At 45.5% G+C, this 19,888-nt stretch overlaps 1 protein-coding gene across 1 annotated transcript in view; it reads right to left on the bottom strand.

Moving 5' to 3' along the window:
• Positions 1–19,517: 19,517 nt before the first annotated feature.
• WWC2 (WW and C2 domain containing 2) overlaps positions 19,518–19,888 on the bottom strand; it is an 800,549-nt gene continuing 800,178 nt past the window's right edge. Inside the window, exon 23 of the mRNA XM_069199258.1 lies at positions 19,518–19,718. Within this exon, the coding sequence (XP_069055359.1) occupies positions 19,652–19,718 (67 nt within the window). The 3' untranslated portion in view covers positions 19,518–19,651. The remainder of the gene's footprint in view (positions 19,719–19,888) is intronic.

Below are 19,888 nucleotides of genomic sequence, written 5' to 3'. Positions count from 1 at the left end.
CCCGTTGAGCTCTCCGGCTTTACTTGAGCCTCTGACCCAACACAGAGCTGACGGCCATCTTTATGGGGGGTGCAACGGCGTCCCCAGACTTCTGTTCCTTGCGGGGCCCAGGGATGGGGTCCGGGACCATCTTTTTCCAACTTTACAGGGAGCTTGATGTGCTCCTCGGCTTACCTTTGGGGACACGCTCCTGCTCATATTTTCACTGCGAGCGCAGAAGCCCTCCCCAAGCTTGCCTACGACGGCATGGGCCCAAGGATGGGGTCCTAGGTCCCTTCACCATGGCAGCAAGGAGGGGTGCCTGATGGGACCCCCCCCCCATCTCCACGAGTGGGTTCTCCTTGGAGCCCTGGGATGGGGTTCAGGGCCCCTTCTTCTGGAATGGGAGAGTGTGATGGCACTCCTCTGCAATCCTCTTCTTGGGGGCAGCCCCTGGGCCCTGGCCCACCCCGACAGCACAGTCTGGATCAGTAGCAGAGCCACACATGCTTTGTTGCTGCCTCCTGAATGGTCAAAGGTCACTGACCTTCTCATCATGATATCTCAGGCCCCAAAGGACTGTTTTAGATGATCTTGGTGTCATTTCACTCCTGGTGGTGAGTCCTTGCCACTAGGAGCACTCTTATTAGGCACATAAGGTTCCCACATTGGTAGGGAGCCAATCTCAGTGACTCCCTGCGCCAGCCTGTCATTTGGGAGCCTTCATTTCTTCAGGGCTGCGTGCTCTCTTTGCCCCAGTCCAGTCTTTCCCCCAAATGGTCCTCAGGGGTATAGGGGCCAGCTTACCTAGCCTTGGCATGCCCATCACTGAGTCTGAAGTCATTCAGAGGCAGAGTCTTTGCCCCAGTGGGCAGTCAGGGGGTTCTTCTTTCCAGTTGTCCATGATGCCCATCTTCAGCTCCAGTGTCCTACAGTAACGCACAACCAAGAGAGAGAGCCTTCCCCTGTTCAAGACCTTTTAAGTGGGGGCAGAAGTGACCAATAGGCCTGCACCTCTAGCCTATGCAGATGTGCCACATCACTTCCTTCCTCCTGTCCCCTCCTTCCTGCACCGTCTTCTAGGAATGCTCAAAATGGCATCGCCCATAAGTTAGTTGCGACATGTGCTCTGAAAGTCTCAATCCATCCTCCCTTACATTCCTTCCAGGGCCTCTCCAGCCAGTTCCTGGCTAGGGATGACAGCTGGTTGATTGATGCAAAACCCCGTTTGGGCAGCCTGACATCAATACTGGGCCCTAACCTTGAGCTGAGTCAGAGAAAGATGAGATTGCTTGATGACCCATAAGTTATACAACTATGCTTAGGATCCTACTGCATTATTCTTTTCATACAGGTTACACTGTACAATGGTCTGACTCTGTAGTCTGTGGACCCAAGGGAACTGGAATTGCGCCCTAGGCCAGCATTTCTCATTAACATTTAATGGAGTGTCCCTACAATGAAAAGACAGTAAGCACACTGACTATCAATCCCTCACATGTGTACACCCATCTTATAAGCCTACTCCAGGTCACCACCCACTCTGCATAGTCCCTTCTGTGCAAGGTTACCTAAGTGCAGTTCTTGGGCTGTGCACACCAGGAATACTCCCGACACACAGGCCCACAGGGCTGTGCCAAGTAATCAAGTGTAACCAGCTGAGCCGTGATGCAGGAACACCCCCCCTTACACATATTTCCTGGATGGCCCACCTCTGTTAACATTTAGGCAGGAATGCAGAGTCTCTCTTCATAGGACTTTTCCAGATTCCACGCCTCTGTCAATGTTAACATATAGGCATGACATAGGTTCATTCATATCTCATCTTTGCCAGACAGACGGCATGGTCACTATTTGTATTTGGAGAGGACAGAGGATATCCCAATATTTGCTGGACGGACCACTACTGTTAGCATTTAGGAGGGACTAAGGCATCTACGGAGGAGTGCTGTTGTCTGTCCTTAAATAAGAGTTGTCACTTAGTTGGTTTTCTACATGTCTGGTATTTAAATGTCTCGGAAGGTAGAAAAATCACAGAAAGCCTGCATTTTTCCTCATTGGCATGTACTTCAAGCAGAAAATATGCTTTACACTTGCTGTAGATTTTGCCATATTGAGCCATACCTGATAAGTAAAATAGGATGGTAATAAAGCTGGATTGCATAACCTAGGGGTGACATTTGTAATAAAAAGGCCCTGTGAAAAGGTTTAATTTGCCAGGTCAAAATGGCAGTTAAAACTGCACAGACACAGGCTCTGCAATGGCAGGGCTGAGACATGCTTAAAGGACTACTTAAGAGGGTGGCACAAACATTGCTGCAGACCCACTAGCAGCATTTAATTTACAGCCCTGGGCCCAGGAAGTGCCACTTTACTATTGACTTATAAGTTAATAAAATATTTCATTTGCGTATAAACCTGTATTACCATGTTTTAAGCAGAAAGCACAAACACTTCAGCACTGGTTAGCGGTGGTAAAGTGCACAGAGTCCTAAGGCCAACCAAAATTAATTCAGAAAAAAATAGGAGTGAAGGCAAAATGTTTCGGGATGACCCTGTGGAAAGGTCCACATTCAACAAGATCCTTGTCGACAAGTTTGTGTAGTGAATTCATAAATGAATTAAGGCACAAATCCTTTATTAGCAACCAACGCCAGCGCAGGTACAAAGCAACTGCATTTTGCTGAAGACTGTTTCTTTCTGACATTCTATATATTCAAAATATGCATCAGAACATGGATTACTTACATCAACCTAGAACACTATATCAGCGTCTCATGTAGCCTTTAAAAACTGTAAACCTTTATTTGTTTTTAAGTGCAGGTACTATTTGATTTGTTCACATCAAATGAATCATCTTGATGATGGCAGCGGGTGCCAGAGAGCCTAAATCTCATGTAGACAGCTGATAACCAGGGAAACTGTTCAATGCCAGGAGGGAACTGGGACATCATGGTGAATTTGGGACCAGGCACAAAGTTGTGTGTCAGAGTCTTATTATTTTACACTGTTTAGTAACGTCCTACGTTCAGTAGCGTTTTCCTATGTAAATAAATGCTCTGAACAGAGTCTAATGTTGTTCCGAGCTGAACTAGTTACATATATGAGGCACGCTAGATTCAATGTAATCAGAAGAGCACAGGGTTCTACAATTGTCCAGTAAAAGGAGGTAAATCATGCACAATATGATGAGGTTCAAATGGTTCACATGCATACAAGCTGCAATTATTGTTCAAAGCCACTTGCCTCAAGGACAGTAAATGTGGACTTTATCCTAGGTGTGAGAAGTAGAATGCAAGGTGGAGCGGTTTCTGCATGACCATAATAGTGAATGCATTTGCAAGACTTCTAGATTTTATTAAGCATGTGCGTAAAATGAATGGTGCTTGGCCTCTGTCCTAAGGCTAACACAAGACACTAGGGCCCATATTTATACTTTTTTTGTGCCGCATTTGCATCATTTGTTTACGCTAAAGTGGCGCAAACTTACAAAATATAATTGGTAATATCGCTTGGTGAAATAGCTCTTCTTATAATGAGACCCCTAAGCCCATAGTTATACTCTTTTTGCGCTGCATTTGCAGCATTTTTTTACGCAAAAGCGGTGCAAAAAAAGTATAAATATGGGCCTTGGGGTCTCATTATAAGTTGAGCTATTTCACCAAGCGATAACTCCAGGTGAAATAACCCATGCCTCATTACAAGTGCCAGGGCAGGAACTATCAGGTCTGAAAACAGCAGATCCAAAAGCTCTGGGCCTGAAGAGACTGGGACAGTGAGTTGCTGCAAAGCAGAGGCTGCGAGAAGCCTTCTGACTCCCTAGCACAGTCTGATGAGGGCAGACAATACCGTCAGAGGCCTATCACACATCCTCACAAAACTTTGTGTGTGTGATCAAATATGGCTGTAATAAATGCATGATATGTTCTCTCTCTTTCAGTCACATCCTAGCACACAGGTACTAGTGAACCCAGTTACTGTGTGAATTCCATGCCTGCTGTGCCAAACCTAAGTTTTCTTCCCTACAAAACATTAGGTTATTGCTTACACTTTCTCTCAGTCCTTCATACAACTGACCAATAACTATGTTTTTTACAGCCTTGAGAAAGCCCAAGGCCTGTACTCCACCGGGGGTGAAATATCTTTTGGCAGCCATCCCACATCATTGACTGAAGACAACCAAAACAACAAAAAGAAGATACAGCTCTTATCAAAGCACTCAAAAATGTACCTCATATGTAGGAGGATGTTTAATATTTAGGAATGAATGCTTAATTCAGATGTGTTTGTTTTAACATAATTAGGCTACAGTTGCCCTGACAAGGCAGCAGCCATCTTGCACTGACATTCAGTAGAGAAATGTGAACTTTCATGAATGAACCTTTCCACGTGCATGTCTGTGTGCTTTTCCATTTTAGGAAGGAAAGTGAAAAAGAAGTTCTCTACGTGAAGTTTGTTAATAACAATATAACTGTATTAATTTGTCTTCTCATGGGGAAGCCGTGCCCATGATATTCCTGTGTGTTGCAATATTCAACGCCCTATGGCTCGTACTAGAGAGCCACTCATGCTCTGAACTAATTATGGCTAGTTAAGATGCATAAATGCACTAACATGCAGTAAAGTAGGTGTTTACTAGACGTAACTTAACGTATCTTGTGTATTTAAGCCATTGTTAGTTAATTAACAAGCATCTTTGTTAATCCAGACCTACTGTGTTATTCACACCATGTTGACGTTCTGGCTTTAATACCTAAAACCCTGTAAAAGATATTGTTTTTGGGAAATGTGTCATTATTTTGCTTTTTTTAGGGAGCAGACTCTATGCTTGTCTGTTCACTCACTTTACACTTAGGCCCTCATTATGACATTGGCAGCAAATCCCACTTACTGCCACACTGACTGCTGCCTACATACCGCCGCAACAGGGGTTATCCGCTTACCATATTATGACACACACATACAAATCTGTCACTATACAACCACACACACAAGTCCGCCACACCAAAGGTCAGTGATAAACTGGAAGTATCAAAACCCACAACGTTACGCCAACAGAACTACGCCCACCACATTATGAACCACGAATCACCACTGTGGACATTCAGTGGAGGTAAACCATTGGCGGTACATACTTCTGCGCTCAAAATACACACACTCAAACAAAACAACACCACATTGGTCAATTCAAACTACACACACCTGACACACATACACACACCACTCCCACACCAATATAAAACACACACCCACATTACCCACAACCCCTTATGACTACAATTGACAACAGAGAGAGACAGCAATGGCACTCACACAACCAGAGCCACATACCACCATCACCTACACACCACCCACGCACTTTACATCACACACCCCAACACATCACCGTACACACCCACACCACTCACACTACACCCATGGCACCACGACAGTCCAGATTCTCTGAGGAAGAGCTAAGGGTCATGGTGGAGGAAATCAAACGGGTAGAGCCACAGCTATTGGGATCACAGGTGCAGCAGATATCCATTGCTAGGAAGATAGAGCTATGGTGGAGGATCGTGGACAGGGTAAATGCTGTGAGAAAGCACCCAAGAACAAGGGATGACATCAGGAAGAGGTGGAACGACCTACAGGGAAAGGTACGTTCCATTGCAGCAAGACACCAACTCGCTGTACAGAGGATTGGCGGTGGACTCCCACCTCCACCCCCGAACTAACAACATGGGAGGAGCAAGTCTTGGCAATTATGCACCCTGAGGGCCTGGCCGGAGTAGGAGGGGGACTGGACTCTGGTAAGTCAACTCTTTGCTACTATCACCCCCCTACCTACATGCCATCACATACCCCCACCCTCACTCCCATCACTCCACCATCTCACACACACACCACCATCAGAACCCACTCATCCCAATGCCAAGCCCAGCATGCACCACCAAGGCATGGACACCACTCACAGACATGCATGGACACCTATCACTAAAACGTGCACACTAGAGACAATCAACTAGCCCACCAAATAACAACTCACACAAGGCAAAGCTGCCAGGGCAATTACAACCATAGAGGGCAATCCACACATGCACAATATGTCACACGCAGAAACAATAACACTACATTTACATCCCCACAGGTATCCCAGCCAATGTCACCGGAGAAGAGGTGCCAGCAACATCCAGTCCCCCCACAGAAGAAGCCCACAGTGATGACAGCGACTCTGCTCGCCTGGATCTGCATGACCAACCTGGCCCATCAGTGACTTCCGGACAGTCGGTTACCCAGGCACAGTCTCACACCACCACAGAGCCTCCCCCTCAGGAAACCCCTGCACAGCACCCACCCAGTGTACCCATACCTATGTCCCCAGGACAAGTCAATCAGCAATGTGGCCACCACTACAGGGACCTCAGGGCACACCACAAACTCAGGCCAATCAATCAGGGACCTAAGGTCAGTGGCTGTGGGCACACGGTTCAGGGGACAGAGGCACAGGACAACAGGGAAACTGGGAGGAGTGCTGTGCACCAGGGGTAAGACAGGCACAGGAAACCGACTCTCCAGGAGACACTTACCGCGATCCTGGGAGAATACCAACATTCCCAGGATACGTGAGTCAGATCATGGACAAGTTGCAGGAGACCATGCATCTGCAGGAGGGACAGTATTTGAAGTCCATTAACACCACCCTGGTTTCCATTGCAGGGGTGCTGGCAGACATGGCCAACAGCATGAGGGAGGTATTGTCACACCAGCGGTCCCCTGCCACTAGCCAAACTACTGAACAGCCCTCCACCTCCAGAGGCCCCGCCACAGGACCAACAGGCCAGCAGCTCCCCTCCCCCTGGAGAAGGTGTATCACCCCGCAAATGTTCCCTGCGATCCAGGCAGAAGCCAGAGACTATTGCCAAGACCCCGCCAGGAAATGAGACTCTCCTGATTGTCACCCTTGTGTCCCACTCTGTCACCCTGTCCACCTTGAACTCCCCTTCCTATGCCCCCTTAGACATTGCACCCGTGCTACAAATAGACTGGACTCTAATGTGGACTTTCCTCCATCATCCCCCCAGCCCACTACACTTCCCCTTTTCGTCAGAGCACTGCAATAAACACATTTTGAAAAAATATGGAGTATGTCAAATGATTTAAGTATGTATACATGTAACAAGGTTTAAACATTGCAATTCAACTGTTCAGTAATGTTTACACAGGAAAGACCTGTATTTGGCTTCAGTGTACACACCAGGAGCGATAGTGGGGCACCAACATCTGCAAAAAGAAATGCCAAAGGGTAGAGTGAGTGGGCATATAAGTAGGAATTCACAGCTTGCCAGTGACAATGTCAAACCTTAAACTGTCAATGAAATGTGCAGTTACACTGTCTTACCTGTGTGTCATTGGAAGGATTGACAAATCACTGCACTTCTGTTGTCCTCATCCTCATCCTCCGCCTCCTCATCTTCACTGTCCACAGGGTTGACTGCTGCCATGACGCCATCTTCAGCCTCCTCCTCCTGCAGAAAAGGAACATGGCATCTCAAGGCAAGGTTATGCAACATACAGCATGCCACAATGATCTGGCAGACCTTCTTGGGTGAGTAGCACAGGGATCCACCTGTTAGATGGAGGCACCGAAACCTGGCCTTCAGGAGGCCAACTGTATCGTTCCTCTGCCCATGTCCTGGGATTCTTCACAGGGGTCAGTAGCCATGAGAGGTTGGGATAACCAGAGTGACCTGTAAATATCGAGGGGCAACTATTAGCAACACACTAACCCTCATGGCCCACACCATACCCATAAACCAGCATCCACTGGGTGGGAACTAGGGCTCACCTATTAGCCACACCCTGTGCCTCTGGAGTTGGGCCATCACATTTGGGATGCTGCGATGTACTGATCTGCCAAACACACCATCTGCACATTCATCGAGTGAAAACTTTTTTGATTTCTGAAGATCTCTTCATTTTGCCGGGGGGAAAAATGCAATATGTGTTCCATCAATAGCCCAATAAATGTTGGGGATATGTCCCATTGCATAGAAGTCAGCCTTCACTGTGGCCAAATCCTCCACCTGGGGGAAAACAATATAGCTGCACATGTGTGTAATCAGGGCAGAAAACACTTTGGTGAGCACGTTTGAGAACATTGGCTGTGACAATCCTGCTGCCAAGCCCACTGTCACTTGGAAAGAACCAGTTGCCAGGAAATGGAGCACTGATAGCACTTTCACAAGAGTAGGGGATCCCAGTGGGGTGACGGATAGCAGATATCAGGTCAGGCTCCAATCTGCACACAGCTCTGTGATTGTGGCTCTGTCAAGTCTGTAGGTGGGGATGATGTGCCTGTCCTGCATAGTTGCCAAGTCCACCAGGGGTCTGAACACGGGGGGATGTCTTCATCTCCTATTCATCCGCAGTGGTTCTAATCTATGGGGCAAAAGAGTGAGGAGCCGGTCATAATCTGTACATTGTAACCACTACATTTCAGTGCATGATGTGATTTATACAATTTATTGGTGGCATATGTCCTGAATGTACAATTGTGAACTGTGACACAGTTAGGATCCATGGCCTGCCCCCGCCCTGAAATGGCATCAGCCTGTCCTGTATGGAGGGACAGGTGGAACTGCTGACGTTTGCGCCGTTGCAGGAGACGGTCGGGAATCGCCTTGCAACTCCTCATTGGTTATCATTTGGCCCTTTGGGGTACAGTGGCCAATGGTGATGTACGCCGGTGGTGACAGTATGCACCGGCGCGGACGTCACCACCATTTTCTAACTGTTCACGCACTTGCTACCTGACCTTCAAAAGGAGAGGACCTACACTGCATGTGCTGCTGTGACCTGTGTCCGGAACCGACCATGGCTCGTGTGACTGGGGAAAGGGCTCCTGCCTTCACCTCGGCAGAGTTGGAGAGACTGGTGGATGGGGTTCTACCCCAGTACCGACTGCTGTATGGGCCTCCAGACCAACAGGTGAGTACACTGTGAGCATGATGCACGGGGCATGAATTCATGGAGTGGTGTTTGTGAAGGCCTCATGTAGGGGGAGTTGGTGGATGGCCCCTGGTTGGCGTGCAGCATGTATGCTGGGCCATGTCTGTGGGTAAGGGGATGAGAAGGGATATGGAGGGCCATGAGTGTAACAGGCAGGACGGTCTGACTAATCCCTTTCTCTGTGTACATTTCCTCTGCAGGTCAGCGCCCATCAAAAGAAGGGTATATAGCGTGCCATTGCCAAGGACATGCGGACCCTGGGGGACTACAGCAGGTAGAGCACCCACTGTCGGAAATGGTGGGAGGACCTGAGACGCTGGGCATGGAAGACGGCGGAGGCCCAGATGGGGTTGGCCCCGCAACTAGGGAGGGGTGCCCATCAAACCCTGACTCCCCTGATGGCCCGCATCCTGGTGGTGGCCTATCCGGAGCTGGATGGGCACTTGGGGGCATCACAGCAGCAGCAAGGGGGTGAGTACAGTGCCCATCATTACCACTTACTCCTGGTGGGGTAGTATCCGGGTGGGGGAAGTGTGCCTGTGGGTGCCCCTAGGCCAGGCCTGACATTGCAGAGTAGGTCCCATGTTGGGCAGGGTTTTGATGTGAAATTCCTCCTACCTAGCTAGTAGGCATCCACTACTGGGCAGGGCTGTGTGGGACCTAGGTATGCTGCAGTAGGTGTTATGTGTCCCTCCCCATGCCCTGGTGACTAGCATTGTTACTCGTAGTGCATTGCCTAGTGCGTAGGGCTGTTCCCTGCGTGTGAGTATATTGTGTACGCCAACGGTGGTGATGGTACAGCCATTGACCAAGTGTATCCTTTATCTCTCCCCCCTCTTTGTTTTGTGACTCTGTCCTTATGTGCATTAGCATAATCTGGAGGAGGACCAGAGGTACCCGCGACGGAGGGAGCTGCATCCCACAGGACCCAGGAGGCAGAGTCCACTGACAGTGCGGGCACCAGTGGGACGGAGGGTGAGGGGAGCACAACAGCGGAGACTGGAGGGGACAGTTCAGACATGGATAGCTCCTCCGATGGCAGCTCCCTGGTGGTGGTGGACACCTCTGTGGCCACCCCATCTACAGGTACAGCCGCCACTCCCCAACCAGCACCTCCCTCTTAGCAGGGTGGGCATCTCCTTCGCCCCATGCACCTCAGGCCCTGCCCCAGTTAGCCCTGCTGCCTTGAGTGAGGAGGCTATTGACCTCCTGAGATCCGTTTCTGTTAGGCAGTCAACCATTGTGAATGCCATCCAGGGGCTGGCAGCCCAAATGCAACAGTCCAATGCATTTCTGGAGGGAATTCATACTAGCTTGGCAGCCCAACAGAGATCAATCCAGGCTGTGGCCTCCTCTCCGATGGCAGCCATTGTCCCTGTATGCACCCTCCCCCCTCCAACTTCCTCTACCCAATCCCAATCCCATTCCCCTTGAACCCAACCCATCCCAAGCACACAGGCAAACGAGCATGCACACAGGACAACACACAACAGTGGCACAGGCAAACACAGGCACCACACTTCATCCCACAGGCACTCACACAAACACCATCCAGATGCAGACATACCAACATCCACTGCCTCCACTGTGTCCCCCTCCTCCTCATCCACCTCCCTCTCAGTTGCATCTACACTCACACCTGCATGCACTACATCCTCTTCCACCACCACCATCGCCAGCACACCTATCAGAGCACACACCTCACTGGCAGTCACCACCCCCACACCCATACACACGTCCCCTGTGTCCTCTCCCACTGTGTCTGTGCCCCCTCCTTCCAAAGTACACAAATGCAAGCAACTCAGGTACCCAACAGCCATCCACCTCACAACAGCATCCAGTCCATGCATCTGCAACCGAACACAGCAGACACCTCCTAAAATCACTCCCTCTTCCTCCACTCCCAAACCTTCTCCCTCTTCCCACCCCAATGTCCCTAAGAAGCTTTTCCTCTCCACCATTGACCTCTTCCCTACCCCTGCTCCCCCCGCACTTCACGTCAGGCCAGGGTGGTTAAAACCCAGGCAAGCACCTCAGCCACCCAATCCACGGGCCTAGTAGTGTCCACAGCAACTCATGGTGGGAAAGGATCCCGGGCACCAGGCAGCCACACGGAAAGGGTGCCTGCCCCAAGTGCTGCCAGGAAGGGCAAGGAGCCACCGCCATCTGCTGCATGGAAGGGCAAGATGCAATCCCCAGCTGCTGCCAAAAGGAGCAAGGAGCCATCCCCAGCGGCTGTTAAAAGGAGCAACGAGCCATCCCCAACGGCTGCCAAAAAGGGCAAGGAGCCATTCCAGCTTCTGCCAAAAGGAGCAAGGAGCCAGCTGCTCCTAGGAAGGGCAAAGGGCCTGCACCAGCAGGCAGAAAGGGCAAGGGGCCTGGTGCTGGGACTCAGTCAGAGCCCACACCACCAAACATGGTGGTGCAGCCATCCGAGGCTACAGGGGATGGGCTGGAGCCTCCCCCACCACTACCACCAGCACCACCACCAGCACCAATGCCAGCAGCAGCAGCACCAGTGGGCAGCCGTCCGAGGCTGCAGGGGATGGGCTGGAGCCTCCCCCCACCACTACCACCAGCACCAACACCAGCTCTGCCACCACCACCAGCAGCAGCAGCACCAGTGGGCAGCTGTCCGAGGCTGCAGGGGATGGGCTGGAGCTTCCCCCCACAACCACCAGCAGCAGCAGCTCCACCACCACTGCCATCACTGAGCAGCCGTCATTGCCAGCGGACATTCTGTAGACCTGCCTCTACAGGCTGTTGTGCGGCCTGCCCCCTGCAAATCCTGTGGGTTTGACACCCAGCTGAGAGATGTGACCTTGCGCTCCCCAAGATCTGCATCACAGGGCACAATGCCCCCTCCAAAACCAGTGGAGAAGCCATCCATTAATCCCATCCTCCCCAGGATGAAGATCACAGTGCACGATGCCTCCTCCAGAACCAGTGGAGGAGCCATCCACTAACCCCATCCTCCCCAGGATGAAGATCACTGGGCACAATGCCCCCTCCAGAACCAGTGGAGAAGCCATCCACTAACCCCATCCTCCCCAGGATGAAGATCACTGGGCACCATGCTCCATTAAGAACAGGTGGGCAAGTCACACACTTGAGAGACTGTGGCCTTGCATTCCCCAGGACAGAGTAATGGGCATGTTGCCCCCTCCAGGACATGTGGGCAAGTCACCCACTTGAGAGACTGTGGCCTTCCACTACCCAGTACTGAGTAATGGGCATGTTGCCCCCTCTAGAGCATGTGGGTAAGTCACCTACTTGACAGACTTTGGCCTAGCTCACTCCAGGACAGAGTAATGTGCATGTTGCCCACTACAGGACAAGTGGGGGTGTTGCATGTTGCGTGTGTGTGTCAGTCTCTTTTTCCTCCCTACCTCGCCTGTATGCTAGGCGGCTGTACTCACTGTGGTGATCTTCGCCGGCATTGGTGTTCGTGGTGGAGCAGGACGTAGAACAGCATTGGGAATATGTACAGCTCGGGTTCCATGGAGGCGTGGTTCTTCCATGAGTCTCCAAAGGTGAGTCGTTTCCCTTCTGAGGTCTGTTTCCACCAAGCTTTTGATGTTGTTGCTACCGCCCCAGAAAAGGTGGCGGTTTCCTGTTTCATAATACAGTGGGCGGAACATTGACTTCCGCCTGGCTGTAGGCGGCTACTGCCGTGGTGCCTGTTGGTTCCGCCCTGGCGATTGGTGTGTTAAAGTGGCTGCCTGTCTGAGCTGTTTCCGCTATGGTCAAAATTTGGTGGTATTTACCGCCAGCCTGTTGGCCGTATTCCTGCCGCTTTATCACCGACCGCCAGGGTTGAAATGAGGGCCTTAGTCTTTTCCTGCCTTTCTAACTTCACAGACTCTGCCTTTGTCTGCATATTGATTTATATTTAGACTTTCCCTTGCCTATTAAAATGATCGGACTCTTTGATAGTCTCTTTATTGGCTTTATAGTTGGTTCTGGCTGATTAATTGTTTAAGAGGCGACCCTATGTTAGTCCAGCTGCAAAGTACGAGTTTGACTATTAAGATTTGAGCTAACTCATGATTTGACAAACTATCTTTTTGCCTTTTGTAATGATCTTAATTTTAAATAAACCTTTATCATTTCAACTTGAATTATTATCTTGTGAAAGTTTTATTAATAGCTACTGGGACTTAGGGCCTGATTTAGATTTGGTGGATGGGTTACTCTGTCACAAATGTGATAGATATCCTGTCCCCGTATTATGATTCCATTATATCGTATGGAAATCGTAGTACAGGGGATGGGATATCAATCACATTTGTGACGGAGTAACCTGTCTGCCAAACTCTAAATCAGGCCCTCAGTCTTATGAAGATGCACTAGGTCTTACACACAGTCAGACAGTTCTGATCCTGAGCAATATGTGTGTAATTGTTTAATTAGAAAGTTAAAGTAATTAAAATGTTGACATATATGACTTGTGATCTTGTAAAGTTAATTTGAAATGAATGTACATGAATTTACACTATATTTGAATGTAGGTATAAATATTCCACTCTGCATTTGTTTACCTTTATCCTGTGATAGCGAGCCACACCCACGGTCCCAGGGATGCTCCTCTACAACAACCTAATTCACAACCTAATTTATTACTAGGCACTAAATTGAGTGATCTAGACCTTTAAGCACCTTAATTCTCTGGTGTCCAATTTCTTTATTTGGTTGGGAATGGGTATTATGTGTCACTTCTGTCCATAGGTGTGATCTGGAGGTCACTGGAAGCAGGCATAGTATGTCTGGCAGTGGTGTGTTTTTTTCATGTGGAATGATTGGGAGAGACCACTAGAGTGTACGAGATATGTATGTTGATTCTTTTGGATGGGGGCTTATGACCAGTGAGAATTAAGTGGTGTTGCCACTGATGTTGTTTATTGGATGGGGTTTTGTGTGCTGCTTTTCCTGACCACGTTGACACTGCAGACAACAATGTTTTCCGATTGTTGTTTTCCGATGAATGGGGAAATGGGTTATGACTTACGTATATTTTAAAACTCATATGTCTGTCCTGCCTGCTTGGCTGTGGAAAATTCTTAAAATAATGTAGAGGGCAGCACAAGGTGCGAAAGGTGTAAGCGACTGAGAGGTAAGTCACTTTGAAGCTGAAGTAGGATGAGAAGGAAAGCTGTCCTACTCTCAGTGGGACCGCTGTTTGCAACTTTATGCTTATAAAAATAAATCCTAAAGATACCTCCTTGTCCCTGAAGAATCGGTGCTATGCATATCCCAATCCTTCTTTCAACTTACTGCACATCCATATGTTTTTTACTGAAATAAATCATCAGCGAAGAGCATATTTGTTAAAAATCGTTTGTTTAATCATTGGAACACATGGAAGGTGCGCAGGCTAACAATCTATGTGATGCAGTATTTGTATACTGTTACAGACAAAGACACAGCGAAAACAGAAACAGATTCGGAATATAGCCTGATTAAATACTTAGTTCAGTTCTGAGCATTTGATAGTTACGAGTACAGAAATATAATGATAACAAAACACGATTTAAACAACATTATTTCACTTGAATCCTCTAGAAATCTCTACTAAATTTGGTTCGTTTGACTAAACAATGGTATTTTTGCAGCTGCAATTCTTTGATTCAAATGTAGAGATAAAGATATAATTGGAATAATAATATGAGGATTATCAAAACTGAAATCTACATTTTAAATTTCTTTATGCTGTGCTAAATGCACTTAACTTTCAGTGTTATACCTAGTTTAGGTTAGGCATCTGCAAGTTTACTTGAATTGTTGTTGGCTGATCACATATGCTGCTTGTTGTCATTTTGCCTAATTTGAAAACAACAGATCAGCAAGTGTAATTAAGGCTGCCACTGGTTCAGTTGAAAATGCAATTGTGTCATATCTTTTGAAACGTAATAATATAAATATTTGAAAACACAAAACATCTTCACAGCAGAATAAAGAAATCGCTGGGCATGCAAAAACGTTCTCTTAATTGTATAAGTGAGCCGGGGCAGTGCCATGATGGGCTCCACTGGCTTAGCGTAGAGCACAGCGCCTGTTTTTATGCACTTGCATTGGCTGAAGTCAGCTCATTTAACACAATAAGGCTCCGAGCTATTCCATTATTTCAGCTACCACAGCCCAGAAAGAGGCAAACGTTGCTCACTGTTTCTGAGCTTCATTATCCGAAAATGAAGCTCTGATTTGAGAAACATAGTATTAAATTAATTGACTTTATGCACTGCAAGCGCATAAAACAGACGCTCTGTGCTGCGCCAGCAAAGCCCATCATGACACCTCTCCTATACTACTTCTCAGGGAACCCCTTACTATGATTGTGACAGCTACCAATATGTCGAGAGACTTGATTTACTCTAGTGATTGCCTCTTTGATGAGAAACAAAATGTCCAGAACTGAAGTACACGGAAATAGAACATAAATAAAGTGTAAATAAATAAAGAAAACAGATCTTAGGATACAACTCTACACATTGCTCTACAAACTTTTACAAAATCAAAACGAGAAGCTGTGAAATTAAACCTTCATTACTTGTATATATTAAATAACTTCAAATGATGTGAATTCTGTAACATTTGACCTCATAACCGTAAACGTCTTATTTTACCAATCCAAACATGAAGGGCCAATGAATGGAGGATTTGAAGGGAATGTATTGAGTGAGGTTATGGCTTCCAATAAAGATGTCTATCATGTTCATGTGGCTCTGAGTTAGCCAACAATACGTTATTTGTTCAGCGCTAATGTCTTGAACACAATATATTTATATATATATATATATAAGTATATATATATATGTGTGTGTGTGTGTGTGCGCACCAAGCAATTAGTTGCACAAAACAGGATTTTTTCTCATGCCTTTTATGATTAGTACATCCTTCATTAAAATGCCAATGCCTGCTAAGAGGCTGGTGGTTGTTCAGGAGGTTTAATGACAAACACTGACAGGGGTAGATAGAATTCATGTGTGATGTTTAATTGGTTGTTTTTAAATGAACTAATCAGGGGTGTTTTGCAGCTTAAAAGTTCAGTAGGCCAAAAAAAACCCAGCTCAGATTGGGAGTGCTAACAGTAAGTTACTGAGTTTTGGGACTGATTTAGAGTTTGGCGGACGAGTTATCCGCTGTATTACAATTCCCCTAGAGTATAATGGGATTGTAATACAGCAGAAGGGATATCCGTCACGTTTGTGAAGGAGTAACCCCATCCACCAAACTCTAAATTAGGCCTTTTAATAATATTGGGGAAACTTTTTAAAACCTGGATCTGATGTTTGAAATAATAGGTCTCACAAGAACAATTCCATATTAAAGAAAAAGTTTATATTATGTGGCTTCCTTTGTAGGGAGACACATGGTTACATTTATACATAACATGTAATTCTACAGGCTAAATAAATAAGAACATTATCATCCAAATTATAATAGTCTAACCATGTTCTATAGCATAAAATGTGTTCCGGTGCTGGCTATGATGCAGCTAGAAAGGACCAAAGTTCTCCTGAATAGCACGCTAAGTGCCTAAGTAAATCTCTTTATCAGGAGATGGGGATGGTTGGAAACACAACATACAGCCACCAAATCGTCTATACTTGGTTCTCAATTACCAGGGTCCAGACTGAAAGAAATCTTGTGGAGTTGAAATATGTCATATGTAAAAATAGAGACCTTTACAAGTAATATCATAAAGTCAGTGCCCAATTTTTGATTCATCTTGCAGGTTTCGGAAAATGAATTTCTATTCTCTATTGAAAAAGAGCATTCAGTGTGATAACCATGTAAATATAATTAGAATTCAACAAGGCTAATGCTATGTTAAGCAGAATTCTTGAAATATTCTTCTTTAGGGCAACATCATGAGCAAGTACGCCATACAAATTAGGCTACTGTAGTCAAAATGTGGCTACGTCAGTGAAAAGACTTACATATGATGGACCACACCATGATGTACTATTAAAACATGGTTGCTTCTATCTTTAAAGCAAGTGCCAAGGTTGTTTTACAACAGAACGCTGCACATATATTACTATCCATAAAAATATATATTTTACCTCTATAGAAAGTTTCAAAATTTTAAGACTGAAAATTGTGTTGGGATAGTATTAGGCACTGAATGCCTTAAAGCTGAGGTTACATGATGTCAAATCACCAAGAATACAGGAACTATCTTAGTTGTCTTTCAGAATCACACAATCCTGCATCCACACAAGGAGTGCACAAAGAGTTTAACCTGTTTTATACGTGTGTGTGTGTGGTTCTGTAGGTTTTAAATGTTTATGTGCTGACTTTGCTGTTTTTTTTTTTTTAAATCAGGACATCAAAACCTAATGTTACACAAAAAAGTTATTTGTTGTATTTATTCTTATGATTCACCCTTTTGGTGAAGAAGTCTGGCCAAACATTTTACAGATTTTAAGGTCCAAGGCACAAAGCATTTTACAAGCAATATACGTGATCCTAACCTCCATATGTTCTATCATCTTTGCAAATTGTTAAGGTACTTCTGAATTCATGTATTTTACTAATGAAACATATCAACCAGGGGTTGAAGAGGCCAATATTTGGTACGAATGCCACTAAAGTATAGTGTATTTTGGTGTGAGGAATTAATTCAGCTGTTGATGCTTGGCCGATCTAGAGAATCATCAGCATCAGCAAGAGGCATTGAAGTGAGAGGACTGATGAAAAAAGGGCATCCACAACAGTGCCCCCATATGCACAGTGTATATTATGCACAAGACGGAAGTCATGGTTCCATAAACAATCAGCCCATGACAATGACTGTTACCACAAATGTGAATTAATGACAACTATGAGGGTAATTTCTGTAAATGCCTGTTAAATAGGAGACACACAAAGGCAACTAAAACCTTTGATTGTAGGTTCTTATAAAATTACAAGATGTTATTTCATTTTGATGACTTCTGAACTGAAAAACACTGTCATGTAAGGTGAATGGACGTCCATTGCTTTGAATCAAAACAGATCAAACCAGTGTGCCTTTCGCCACAGTAAAGAGCAAGATAGCTAGCAATTTGCATTATTACCACTGTTGCATTTTTCAGGATTGAAGACTGCTGAATATTTTTTGATGTATAATGGTGATGAATCTGTGATATGTGGCATTAAGGACAACAACCAATTTCACAAGCTGGTAGAAGCTGTTTCGGCTAGGATCATGGCTGCGCTGTTTCTGATGTCATTTACACTCCGCTTGAGTCCATGCTACATCTTAAATCAAGTAGTGAGTGAAAAGTTGTAAAAGTACAACACTAGATGATACTCTTTTCATTGTGGTGCACCACTGAGAAGATACAGTATGTCTGATGTTTCGAGAAGAGCCTAGTTGTTGCCTTGATATCAATTCACTATGAAAGGGAATGTTCAATCAACCACAAAACAGAGTGATACAGCATGGTTCTGGAGTCTTGGAAAAGAAGTGGGGCATGCCCTTCATGAACAATTTTGCATTTAATGTAGAAGATCACTTGCTTTATACATTATGGGTCTGAGTCACAAATTTAAACACACTCCCAAGATAAAAAGAAAGGATATGCAGATTTGTAAAACTCCACATGTAGTTTTTGAATTTAATTTTGCGTGTTAAGTTTACCTTTGTGTATCAGGCCCTCAAAATCCAAAAACCTAGTAAAGAGCAAGCTTGAGGGAATGAGGGACCTGTTTTCTATTGGACTACAGTTTGAAAATTGTAGGGAAAGTTATTATCAAATGTTCTTACCTTAAACTACTGTCCTAACATCAGGTTGGTTAAAAACGTGAACCATCTTTTACTTAAACGCTACTGTACATGTAACAGTGGCCCTACATTGCAATGAATAAGAACTTAGAATCTGCGTTTATACAGGCTAAAATTCACTTCAATTATTAAAGCAGCTGTTGTTTGGTGTGTTCAATTTCACTAGCTTTAGGGTTACCATTATTCCCACCACCCCCCCCCCCACAAAAAGAAAACCTTCATGAAACCTTCAGTAGACTTGAACATATTTTCAATAGAAAAACCTGTCAACGTCCACAATTAGTACTCCACATTATACTGCTTAAACCAAAACAAATGAACAAGAACCACACAATGATTATTGTTAAGGTTCTACATACTCTGAAGCACCCACATTGTGAGGCAACTGTACAGTTTTGGAAAGGAGCTTCCATTCATATTCACAACTCAATTACAGTTGCTCCCAGTCACTAGAAGTAAAGATATATATATATATATATATACACACATACTGCATGGTCTATATGCCATCTTCACAGTCTGCAAATATGAAAATAGTAAAAAGATTACATTATTTTCTGTTGAACTTAACATTTTCACATAACAGTGCTGTTCAACAGGATATACACTCGGTAGTCGTAACTGCTTTTGTTCTTTTGATCCATCTTTACAGGATAAAAGCAAGCATAGAATACTTACAATCTGTACATTAGCATCAGTGTACCAGAATTAGCCTACTTTGGTTTTCTGAAAAACAGATGTGCTTTTCTGTCTTTACATACAAGAAATTCAGTACAACTTATCTTACAAATAAACATTTTATATAGTTTGCCAGAGCATAAAATATTTTCTTAAAAGCAAGTAGTCGTACTACAACAATGTCCTCTAGAAAAGATGAGCAACTGTAAAAATACTGCACGGAAAAAATATTCATACATCATCGGCGGGAAGAGAAGGAATGCTGATCTTTGCTCTGGTGAAATAAGCCATCTTCTCCCTATAACAAAAAGAGAACAGTTTGTAACTATTCTAATATCTTTGTAAAAGCAATCAGCATTACATACAACTGGGAGTTTAATGCTTCTTCGTACACGAGCTCTGTACACACCACATGCTACTGCACTCTCTTGCAGCTGATCAGATTCATATTTCCTACCTTGATAATTC

This window comes from Pleurodeles waltl, chromosome 1_2 (assembly GCF_031143425.1).
Source record: "Pleurodeles waltl isolate 20211129_DDA chromosome 1_2, aPleWal1.hap1.20221129, whole genome shotgun sequence".
NCBI classification, from domain to species: domain Eukaryota; kingdom Metazoa; phylum Chordata; class Amphibia; order Caudata; family Salamandridae; genus Pleurodeles; species Pleurodeles waltl.
Note: the sequence above shows the minus strand (reverse complement) of the source record. Positions and strands in the feature narration are given on the sequence as shown.